At 46.4% G+C, this 12896-nt stretch overlaps 1 protein-coding gene across 1 annotated transcript; it reads left to right on the forward strand.

Moving 5' to 3' along the window:
• Positions 1 to 1497: 1497 nt before the first annotated feature.
• Positions 1498 to 3617, forward strand: spata2 (spermatogenesis associated 2; the record flags this gene model as incomplete). The annotated part of the gene is made up of 2 exons (XM_080533705.1): positions 1498 to 1830; positions 2122 to 3617. 2 exons carry the CDS (start codon positions 1498 to 1500, stop codon positions 3481 to 3483), a joined length of 1695 nt encoding a protein of 564 aa, XP_080389831.1. The 3' UTR covers positions 3484 to 3617.
• Positions 3618 to 12896: the final 9279 nt, after the last annotated feature.

The following is a 12896-nucleotide window of genomic DNA, read 5'->3' on the forward strand; positions in this document are numbered from 1 at the left end:
TAATATCAGAAGCAGCTTTATCGTTATAAGTTAAAGCTGCATGCTTAATGTATACCTGCGTTTTTAGAAAACCAACGACCCCCAATCGTTTACCCACCTACGAAGGATAGGGCTGATGGATAGATGGTAAGCTAGCTACAATTGTAGCTAACCATGTCCACACCTTTTACCCAGGCAGGACAGTCACAGTGGAAGTATATAAGCGATGGCTTGGCCAAATGTCTTGGTATTTTCTCTCTCTCAAGATCAAGAGAAACACCAGCTTGGCAGCCTTGAAAGGGCTAGCTTGCTACCTTAATGAGCCACGGTGACCTAGCTATAGCTTTGATCTAAGGTAGCAGAATCGGTTACGACCACCATGTATCGTAGAAGTCAATTGACGCATACCCCCCGAATGTCAAAAGGATGTTGTCGTCGATGCCGTGAAATGCAGATTTTGATCCTGGGCTTTATATAAAGGGCGTGTTTTTTGTGTGTGTGTTTTTTTCCCAAGCTGTGTGCCCCCCGTTATTATTCCTGGTTTGGGAAATCAATACAGTTTTGTAAGGCTAGTATAACAGCCCACAGTTGTCTCCATGACGCATTTATCAGGTAGGCTTCTATCATGCTGCTCTGAGCTGTTTATCATCTGACCCCCCCACCTCTCACGCACACACAGAACCAGCCCCCCCCCCTCCCTCCATAATGATAACTACTCCCCCCCCTATGACCATTTGTTTTCAACGGGACGTATTATGCATAGCTTTCACTTCTTTTTTGGCTGTCGCTTTTTTTTCTGAATCACCCGATGATGTCAGCATCGCATTCTTTTCTGCTGGCAGAATAAATGCCGATACAGTGAAGAGGGCACGAGACCCAGAGCTCAATACATCGTTCCTATTGACACATTTTACAGACAGTGTGCCCCAGCCTGTTTGAGTTTGTATGCATGCTCATGTTGCTTTCTGTCATTGCAGCTCGGGAGTCGGTACAGGAAATGCACACCGTTGAGATCACGCCCCTGCAGTGACCTTGAACTCCCTACTATGATAGATGAGGTGCAGAGGGGTCGACGTCCAGATGCAGCTGAGGACCATCAAAACATGAAGCACCAGCCCCTCTTGGCCTTCGCCTGAACCCCATATTTGCCCTGGAGAGCGCGCGCGGACCTTGAGCTAATGAACAACCTGGACATGATAACTCTAACACTACTGGCAACAGCCTAGCCACCCCAATTATAAGGAGGAAGTAGTCAAATTCTCGAAACAAGTCTCGTCACCCCGAAGATAGTGACCGTTTGCTGACTGGCCCAGAGGTGCGTTTCTGCGGGCCCCTTCTTCCTTAAGTCTTCAACAGAGAGTGTGTGTGTGTGTGTGCGTGCGCGTGTGCGCTCGCGCCTGCCTGTGTGTGTCCTGAGATGGCAGCAGAGAGGGGTGCCTGAGAAGGGCGTCCCAGTGCGGGGCATGAGAGAGGAGAAGAGCAGGGGGTGTCACGGCTGACGCTGTCCACTGCCGACCAATGGATGCCAAACTGAGAGAGGACCTGTTCCGGAGGTACGTGGCGTCCCTGGAGAGGCGCCTGGAGGACGGGGGGGCGCACCCGGGGACCGATGGGGGCAGACACGGGGACAGCGAGGCCCTCCTCTCCACGGCCACGGCCCTGCTAGGGGCCTACCAGCCGGAACCAGGCCAGCGGTTCCGCATGGTGCGGTTCTACGAGGTGGTGGAGAACGCCCAGCGCTGCCTGAGGGGCTGCAGCCTCCGGGGGCTGGAGAGGGCCTTCCACACCCTGGAGACCATCTGCACCAACCTGCTCCTCTTTCCCTGGAAGAAAGAGTTCAGGTGCATCAAGGTGAGTAAAACAAGTGGTGGTGAAGCCGCCCTCCTTTTAATTCCATCATCAAACAATATCAATAGCTGTATTTATTAATAATAACAAGCTTTAGTAGTACCCATCTCCTCTCTACTGCCTCTCTTCCCCTGGAAGAAAGAGTAATGATGCATGGAGGGGGGTGAGGGATCTGACAGGATGTGGTTAGGGTCAAATGGATTCCTCGTTCTTAGCTGCTGAAGGTGTGAGAGATATTGATGTGGCTGCGGTGATATTCAACTCACTAAACATATGTTGTCACCCCCCCGGCAGACCTTCACGGGCCCGTATGTGTACCATCTCCAGTCGGCCCTGTGTGACGCTGACATCCGGTCTCTCCTGCGCTCCGTCGGCTACTCCCGCGACCACGAGCTCCAGTACCACGCCCGGGACCACCCGGGGGGCCAGCCCCACCTCCGACAGCTGGCTTTCGAGCTGTTCCTATCCCAGGCGGAGTGCCGTCTCCTGGGGGAGGTGGTGGCCCTGGCCCGAGGCTCGGCTTCGGAGCTGGAGGCCCTGGAGCTCCGGAGAGGTTGCCGAGACGATGCGGCCGGCTGCGCCGAGGCCCTCCGGAGGCGGGACAGTCTCGGGGCGGACATGGCCCGGCTCTCGGTGCGCCCGGTGGACATCGAGAGGGCCCACCCTCACCACCTGAGGAGAAGCGGACGGCCCTCTAAGTCTGTGGACGTGACGGACGGGGCGGGCCACTGGCACGCGGCGGTGAACAAGCCCGTCCTGAAGGCCTCGCTGAGCCTGCGGAAGGAGCCGCTGTTCGTGGACGCGGAGGAGGACATGAAGGACGAGATTCTCCGACCCAGCACCTCGACGTCGCTGTTCTCGGTCGCGGCTCCGCCCTCCTACAGCCCCATGGCCGACTTCTTCCCCATCCAGTCGCCACCTTTGGCCGACGCCTACTCCTCCTACCACCTCTCCTCGTTGGATGAGATCGATCTGTACACCGAGAGGGGCGGAGGGAGGCAGACTCCCTCTAGACCTCCGTCGAGAGACCCCCGGGACGCCAGGGAGAGCTGGGGACTCAAAGCCCACGGAGGGCTCCCCTCTCTGGGGGTGAAGTGCCAAGGCTGCGGCCTGGGCTGCTCCAGCCTGGCTTCCTGCCAGAGGTGTGATATGATCCTCTGCCCTGCCTGTCACGACGTGGACCCCTCCCCATGCTGCGGCATGCAGGACTATCCCCCCAAATCCCCGCGGCCCCTCGACGGATACATCCCCGTGAAGGAGAAGCTATCCGTGTATTCCAACAGTCAGTCTCACTCCCACCTCCACCCTCACCCCCTCACTCTCACCCACTCGCACACTCACCCCCATCCTCACCCCCAGATGGTGGAGAAACCCCTGATGGCCACCAAGCTGTTTCCCAGCAAGTCTGTTGCTATGGGATCGGTGTCGATGGTCACCAATAGCGACCGAGCAAGCCTGGGGGGGTCACGCTGCGGGTTCTGTAACAAACCGGGCGCCACGCACACCTGCGTGAACTGCTCTAAGGTGTCATGTGACTCGTGCATGGGCCTGTACGCCAAGGATGTGTGCACGCGGAAGAACCCCCAGCACAGCTTTGTGCCCAACCATCAGCTCAACTTCAAGTCTGGCACCATATCACACCTAGTCTACCGATGAGCCACCAGGGTGTAAGTGGCATCTCTCACTCTCTCTCTCTCTCTCTCTCTCTCTCTCTCTCTCTCTCTCTCTCTCTCTCACACACTCTCTCGTTTCCTTTGTTCTTCAATCGCCCCCGTCTCTCTCCAACTCACTCCTGCACTATTGCTCTAGCTCGTTCTCCTTCTTCTCTCTCTTTCTCTCTCTTTCTCTCTCTCTGTCTCTCTCTTTCTTCCTTCCTCCTCACTGCTCTCTCTTTTGCTTTCCCTCCACCCCACCCCTTGTACATTTTGTCTCTCTCTCTCTCTCTTTCTCTCCCTTTCTCTCTGACACTTTCTTTTTTTCCTTCTCTCTCTCTCTGAGAATGAGTCTTGGAATGCACACTTCCCAGAGAGTTAAATCTCCTTCCTTCCTGTATCTCTGCCTTGTAAAAGTTCAGGCCTTTTTTTCTTTTTTTTGTATCTACTTCCTTTCCCTCGTACAACTCCACCCGCTCTTGAGTAGTCACGTGACCATGTCGTAGCGCTTCCCAGCCCCTCAAAGCTTGTCCTCCTCAAAAGAAAAACGGGCAAAAAAAAGAAGAGAGCCACTCACTCGAAAACGAAGACTGTCGATAACGAACAAATGCTTGGGCTAACTTCTCACTTAAGGATAACCCTCCCTCGTAGATGTGTAGAGAAGACCACTGGACTTGCATTGTGTTAAACGGAGGACCTTTTTAAACTTGAAAACCCAACGGAAAAACTAAAGACAGTTACCCTTACACTGGAATTCAATAGTATATATTTTTAATTCTACTTCTCTAGTACAATTCTGTGAGACTATTACATTGGTGGTGGGGGGGGGGGGGATGCAGGTGGTAGTGAAGAGGAAGTTGTGGTCTTTGGGGTGGGGGGGGGGGAGGATATGTTCAGACAGTATATTGGTCAAATGCCATATACTCTATTTAAAGCATAATGCCTTGTAAATTTACCCTCACATGTTTATGGTGTTTGAATGAGGTTGACATGCTGCTGTTGAAGTGTTGACATTAGAGATGTGGTGTTTCATGGACTCCTTACTGGTAAATAACCTGTTTTTTTTGTTGTATCAGTTTCAAGTCTTGTGTTTTTCTCTCTCATTTTCCCTCTCACTCCACTCCTTACAATTCCAAGCTCTAAGAAGAGCTCCCAAATCCACTAAGGGCCGGTTTCACAGACAAGGCTTAAGCCTAGTCCTGGACTAAATCACACTTTCAATGTAAATCTCCATTGAAGATGCTTTTTAGTCCAGGATTAGGCTTAAGCCTTGTCTGTGAAACTGGCCCTATGTCTCCCAGTCTCGATAGGAGGTGGTGACTGTTTTGGGAAAAAGCCAATAAATTGCAAAGCGTCCCTGGGAATTGAAGTCGTAAGGTGATATGAAGGTCTTAATGGTCTTGTCATGTCAATCTTCCTTTGAAACCAATATCAGAATGTTATTCCCAACAGTTGTGTAGCTTGCATTCCTGTCTATTGGCAAAATAGACATTTGCTGTGGTCTGCAAACATTAATTTAGACATAATGTATAACAAACACAGCTGCTCTGTCTACCTCAAGTGCTGTAGTGCTTTCCTGTACAGATACTACAGTTAAACAAGGCACTGTGGATAAGCACTGATATGTTTAGAGGTTAGAAAGTGTGTTTGTTTTAACAAAACAAGGTCATGAAGGGAAGCTGTTAGCGATGACTCATTGGGCCACTGTTGCCTACAACGATTCTCTCAACAAAACCTCTGTTTAAAGAAGGGCCATTTTATCGGTCTTCATGGAAAATTGCAGATCATCTTCCCGCCTCTGTGCCCCGAAGTACAGTCATCGTCGTAGATGAGAAAGTGGCCATTAGACACTTGGTTGGAGCACCACCCTACTCTCTGACATAAGCTCTGTGTGAATGATGCTGCTACTTACACCTATCCAGATATATCCCCCATAAGGGGGGAGGGTCTATAGGGTTGATTTGGAATCTAGTATATCAGGTCTGTCACTTTGGTCTGGTCTGTCACTAACTGATCAGAGATTATATTTAGGGATGCACCAAAATGAGAATTCTTTGTCAAAGCCGAAACCGTAATTAAGGAAACACTTGGCCAAATACCGTGTGCGTTTTTCTTTTCTTTTGATAATTTTTATACCATTGCATACATTTAATAAATTAGCTTTTTATTCATGCTTGCATGCTTATTCATGAAAAATGATAATTTAGTAATCTAAATTACGTGTTTGAAATTGTATATACTTTATTTACGTAATATTTCCTAATTTCATGAAAGATGTAAAATGTGACAGCGGCTGGTGAAAAGGGGAACAAGTCGGCAACCAATCAAAATGTTCTGACTTCTTTTGAAAAAAACTGAAATACATTTCAACGTTGTTGAAAATCACAACACATACTCGCTAGAAAATTGCTATGAAATGGACTCGGTGAGTAATCCCCACTACTCCCTATTAACTATAACACTACTTTACATTGTTAGCAGGCCCACAAAACAAGTTGTGTTGACCAGCGAGTGTGTCATTAATTTTCATGCTGAAATGTATTTACATTTTTCTAAATGAAAGTCTGAACATTAAGTTGGCTGCCAGCTTGTCCCTTTCACCAGCAGCCGCTGTGACAAATACTGTGATCCCATCAGTTTCCAGTTATCTTAGCTTAGCTCACGCTTTTATTTTGAAGTTGCGAAAAACAAAACAGAAGTCTTAATGTCGTAATGTGCCTCTCGTTGTCGATAAGAGAACAGATGCCAAACTGCTGACATGTTTACTGTAATTATATAACTAGGCAGTCATCACTCAATGCTCGTGTCATTCACAGAACAGCATGGGTTACTTGCACTGTTTGATCGCGTCATCAAAAAAACTTATTGTATTCGGTAAACATTTGGTGATTTCACACATTTGATCGGCCGCACACCGAATGTGCTTTTTTTTGTGCTATTTTCGGCCGAATAATTTTGATTGCCGAACCGGTTAACGTGCATCCCGAATTCTATTCCCTCATTGAAGAACGGAATATTGCCCCCCCCCCAAATCCCAATTTCTACCTGTTTCCTCGTAATCTTATCATTCCCACTCATGTGAAGTCACTGGATACAGGTCTTCATTGTAGACACTACTTACCTGTTTTTGTTCAGCTTACTTTGGACTGCTGAGATGCATCTGAAGTGGCTTGTTGAATCCCATTGGGTTGAGTTTGAGTGAGGCTCCCTGAAATATCATACTGTACTCGTCTAGTCCCTGCCTGGAATGGCCTTAGGGAGTCGTGCAATTCACCTTTGACCTCCGCTCCTTCGTCTACTGATTCTTGAACGGACCGAGGGAGAAAGCGGATGTGCTTAAATTTCTCTTGTTTCAACCCTCCCGTCCTCTCCCAACAAATACAGAGATTAACCTGTTTGAACCCTTGGAATATAACGTGCACCGTGTCCTGAATAGGGGTGACTGTTATCTAACATTGAGCCATCGAGCAAAACTGATCAAATTGCCAAATGAAGAACACGTGATAGAACAGTCATTGTTGATAGTGAATTGTACAGAATGTTTTTTTTGTGACCGAACAATAGCACCCCGTTGTGCTATTGTTAACTGGGTGTCTGGAATAGAGGAACACTATTGAATAGGATTGGAATAGATCATTAACGACCTGGAATGACTGGCCCTGTTGAGCTTTTAGGCCTCATTATATCGCGAGACTTCCCAGGTTGATACAAGAGGAAAGGTCCATGAGCTCGGCCTTGTGTCTTAAGCAGCTGCTGCAGTAAACAAGGCTAGAACCACGGGAACAGCGTGACAACACTGGCGGTCCACATATCATGACTGAGTACTCCTGTGTGTGTGTGTGTGTGTGTGTGTGTGTGTGTGTGTGTGTGACAAGACAAAGGGCTATACATCTTCAGTCCTCAGGGTCTGCTGTTAATTGATGGGCATTGCTAGTTTTTAGTAAACAACCCATGCAAGGGAAACAAGGTGATTTAGAGTGTCTTTAGTAAGTACTTCAGCCCCCTGAACTTTTCCCACATTTCATTGTATTACAACCTGACTTTAAAATAGATTTAATTTATGCTTTTTTGTCATTGATGTTCGAAACGTTTACTGACTTATGTCTTGAGTCAATAGGTATTCTCCCCCTACGCTATGACACTCCTAAAATGAGCTCAAATGCAAAAACACAACAAAATGTGGGAAAAGTCCAGGGGGGTGAATACTTCCTGAAGGCACTGTATATCTTTATATCAGTCAATAATCGGCCGATCAATCAAAACAGGAAAACACAGTCCCAAAGCGCTGCTGTCCTGGAGTTCTATAACTGTGTTTCTCCTCGTGAAATGCACTGAGCCAGTTGAACATCATAACATCACCCCCATCTCCTCTTTTCTCTCTGTGTGGTTATTTTACCGGTGTTAAAAGTGATGGTGATGGTGTACAGCCCCCTTCTCCCCACCCACCCTATTTGGCATGCTCTCTATAGGCCCAAACCCATCCCTCTACTCCCCCTGCCCGCTCCAAGGTCTAAACTCACCTCTTCTCCTCCCTCTCCCCCTCTCCTCCCCTCCACCTGTTGACAGTGACACTGGTGAGCATCGCACAATGTCTGTGTAGAGGGGTTCAGACCCCCCTTATCACTACACGGGCATACAGGGGGGGAGGGGGAGGGAAAATAGCCAAAATTGTTAGTTGGTGAAAGTATATATATATACAGTACCAGTCAAAAGTTTGGACACACCTTCTCATTCAAATGAACGGGAAGGTGTGTCCACACTCTTGACTGGTACTGTATACTTCTGAAAATATAAATGAAGAAATGAGATTTTATAAAATAATTTCAAGAATTAAATTCTGAAGAAAAGAAAAATGTCCCCTTGTCTTGCTTTTTTGTTGTTGTTCCTTATTGAACTACTGACAACTATTTAATTGTGTCTGGAAGACTGCAATGACTAACACTGATTTCACCATTCACCTGTACCAGGATGTATTTCTCCCTTCTGACCAACAGAGGGTGATAACTACCCACAGATCACACCGACGCTATCAATATCTGTTTAGTGATGTTACACATCCAGTTGCCCATACTTTGCAGTATAGTATTTAGCCTACCCACAAAACATCTAGAGGGTCTTTTAATTTCTGACAATATGATCTGATTTAGTGCAATCTTCAACTTGCATGTTTGTCTGGTTATGCTATTTATTAAGATTGTTGGAACCTATGTTTATGTAAGTACCCCAGACACAGAGTACGCTTAGTTCTGGACTAAAACACAACTGGGGGGTATTCCATCAATGTCGCTAAAGGAAAATCCAGGCTTATTTTGGTAAATCTCACGAGACCTATCAAAAATAAGTCTGGATTTTCCTTTAGCGACATTGATGGAATACCCCCCAGGCCTATAGGTTAGGCCTACAGTACCTTAATGTAATGATGCACATTGTGTAAAGTATATTGATAACAGTAAAGGTATTCATAAAAACAAATGCATAGTTTGACACGAGCTTAGGGGCGGAATTGGAAATGTTTTTTCACAGCGGGTGCGGCCTGGACTGTAACCAGTGTCAAAGAGACTAAGTAGGACAATTTAAAATCTGGGGACCCCATAATGTCATTGAAGGTTTTTTAAATTGAAAATAGCACTTCTAGCATGCCTCTAAACCACTCTTTCTCAACCAGCTGTTTTTTGTGTCATCCAAATAGCTGTTTCTCTGCACGCCCCCTCCATAAATGGTTATTGCTTTCAGTCCATGACAGATTTGTATTTAAACATACCTTCTGTTTCCCAAGCCGGCAGATTATGAAAGGTCATTTCCAACACTCACCGACTACAAAGCAGTGATACTACGAGACGAAAACTAGCTGAGTTCTCGGAGAAATGTGTAGTTTAGTATTTAGTGATCCTAAAACTGTTGTTTGTTATATTAATTTACACAAATTCACGCTTGTTGACTTGGTACACCTTTCTCCAGCCCCTGCTCCATGTATTATTATTGTAAACACACTTACGTTTTAGGACGTGTTCAAAAGACTGTGTGATCTAATTATAATTAATACTAACCTTTACCTGTCTGCAGTTTTGTCACAAACAGTTGCTATTGATTCCTCTGTCAGGAAAAGTTTTGTGGCCAGTTCTGTTTGGTACTGACCCAGGTTGGTAAAGCAGACAGACAAAGTGGTTAGCACACACGTACAGTTTTTTGTTAGCTGCCATCAAAAATAAACTTTATCCACTCAGCTCTTCTGTCTTCTGAGGCTGGGGGTTGATGCATCTCAGTTCTCAAGCCATCGGTGGAGATACTCAGATGGGGGGGCGGTGTAATTGTAATGAGGGGCAATTTGACGTAGGAAAACCCAGCCAATCTGAATGGCTTGTTGAAACGAAATATGCAACCCACAAAAAACTGACCGAATTGCTTTATTTCACAGTTTCTGTGTCATCAGAGACCCAAAGTACACATGTACATGAGCACTGAGAAAGTAAGCACTGTAATACACAATCCATCTGTTAGGGGGTGCCATGCTGCCACTGGGGTAATGTGAAGGGTGAGAGAGAGAGAGAGAGAGAGAGAGAGAGAGAGAGAGAGAGAGAGAGAGAGAGAGAGAGAGAGAGAGAGAGAGAGAGAGAGAGAGAGAGAGAGAGAGAGAGAGAGAGAGAGAGAGAGAGAGAGAGAGAGAGAGAGAGAGAGAGAGAGAGAGAGAGAGAGAGAGAGAGAGAGAGAGAGAGAGAGAGAGAGAGAGAGAGAGAGAGAGAGAGAGAGAGAGAGAGAGAGAGAGAGAGAGGAGGAAGATGGGAGGGACATGCTTTATCTCTTCTCACCCTGACAGATTACAGCATGTGGAGCCTTGTGCACTGATCCCAGAATGCTCCCTGGGTACTCAAGGAGAAAAGTAGGGGCCTCTCTGTCACGTGGAGGGGACTCAAGCCTGTTAAACCCAGGAAATACGTAGACCGGGATAAAAGCAAGACCACACAGAATGCTAAATATAGGCCGAGATCAAGGCAAGCGAGCCATGTACGCTAAATTTAGACACGGAAAAATCACCATAGGTTACATTTAGACATTGGGGTGGGGGGGTGTTATGCTACCCATTCATAAATTATGGCGGGACAGACAACATGGTTTATGAATATCATAGTGCCTGCCTCAGTGTCTCTGCCAAGCACATTAGGTCATGTTCAGTGACTGTGGAAGTTGTGATTTACTTTAACTATGGCTGGTTAAGAATCTGGAACACTTCCGAAGAGTACCACAGTTGACTGTCTGTTCGGGGACTGATTTGGTTGTCTACAGGCTTCATTCTTTGCAGCCTATAGCATAAGACATAAGATGGGGACCCCTTGTATCAGATTCCGATAATATCACATCACATACGCCTCAGATCCTCTCAGATTGATGGTCTAAATTCCTATCCACAGACACAGGGGTGGAGAAACACTGAGACCATCCACTGGGGGGTGTAGTAGAGACAGAAAAGAGTAAGTAATTACAGCTAAAGATGGCAGAACTTTTTCAAAGTCATTCAAACAAACAAACTAATTAAAAGTGTCGTCTCCCTCCGGAGAGGGTGTTCAGTGCTCGAATGTTAGACACACACACACACACACTCACGTAGATGTTGTTCGATTCTGTGCCTTTTTCTCTCCCACCCTTTTCATTCCTTCCTCCCATTTTCCCAGTCTTTCTCCACAATCCTTTCCCACCGTTCTTGAGGAAGTGGATGTTATGACCCCTAGAGAGCGGTGCAGGGGTTGAGGGGACCTGAGAGTAACCTACTTTACCCCCTGCACTGTTTTCTGTATTAACCACAGTCCAGTTCAACAACAGGATGTGTGTGTGTGTGTGTGTGTGTGTGTGTGTGTGTGTGTGTGTGTGTGTGTGTGTGTGTGTGTGTGTGTGCGTGCGTGCGTGCGTGCGTGCGTGCGTGCGTGCGTGCGTGTGTGTGCGGGTCGTGATAAGTAATGCACTGAAGGTGCATTTTAACTGGATGTCAATCACTAAGTATCAGCCCTAATGACTAAAGGCACATTACAGAGGTGGTGGCTGATGGCTGAAATAAAACAACAAGATTTGGTGGGACACTTTAATCTTCAGAATTGATGTCGACAGGCAGCTACTTCCCCCGCTCATGTACTTCTGCTCATGCATCTCGCATCTCTTAAATGACAAGCATTTGAACATGCATTTCAGCTTATGATTTCATAGAGGCATTAGATGAAAATGAGCCATTTTATTCCCACCTGGTGGAATGTTGTGTGTGTTTGTGTTTGTATATAGGAGAGAGGGATGGGATGTGCCTAAAATGTACTGCATTCATGTATTGATTGTATTGCGTCAATGCACATAGCATGAATTTTTGGGGAAATGTGCTGTACAAATCAAGTTTGGTTGATTGTTTGGGAAGGGTTAGCATTAGTAGTTTGATTGATTTTTTTTTTTTTTTGGGGGGGGGAGTCACAGGTCTTATACATGAACAGAAGGCTGCTGGCTCAGCCTTCTTATTAGGATTGATCAGTGTGAACCTGTGTGTGTGTGAGAGTGAGAGTGAGAGTGAGAGTGAGAGTGAGAGTGAGAGAGAGAGAGAGAGAGAGAGAGAGAGAGAGAGAGAGAGAGAGAGAGAGAGAGAGAGAGAGAGAGAGAGAGAGAGAGAGAGAGAGAGAGAGAGAGAGGCACAAACCCATCTCCCGTTTCCTGAGATACATAATTGCGGCAAACCGGTAAATTATAATCAATTCTTCCCATGAACAGCTTGATGTGATACAACAATACATCTTGCTTCTCTCCGTCCCTCCTCCTGCTGCTGTCTGAATGATCCATTATCAACGCTCAGTGTGTGTGCTGTTAGTACCGTATTTATTTATGTATACTGTAGGCGACATCAATTCAAAACACACACTGTTTAGGCTGAAACTCCACACCGACCATGAAATGCAGTTAATGGTGTAAAAAGAAAAAGTATTTGAAGCGTCTACCACCATCCAGGCCACCTCCGTGGAGGCTGAACGTGACTTTTCAGTCTGTGGACAATTTGTTTTCCAAGACTGGAGCAGCCTGAGTGCGGAAAACGTTGACACGCTGTCCTTTTTGAGATGGAAAATGTGATGGAAAATATGTAGAATATACCTCAGAGTGACACATGATTATCTTTAATAGTTGTATATGCTTTAGATGCTTTTTGGAGGGGAATACCGGGTTATCTGGGAGAAAAATGATTTATATGTGATGGACAATTCTTTTCTTTTTTTATTAATGACAGGAAAATATTCACCCCTATACCTTATGGCTTTAGGTCCTGTCACACACTCAGACATACAGTATGAGTGAAAAGAAAACAGGGTTGAAAGAGGTGGAAGAGATGGATAGAAAACAGAGTTGTATAGGGACTCTGGAAGATGTGTGTGTGTGAGGGAGGTACGGGGGAAATAAAGA

Source organism: Nansenia antarctica, assembly GCF_963989245.1.
Source record: "Nansenia antarctica genome assembly, chromosome: 6".
Lineage (NCBI taxonomy): Eukaryota > Metazoa > Chordata > Actinopteri > Argentiniformes > Microstomatidae > Nansenia > Nansenia antarctica.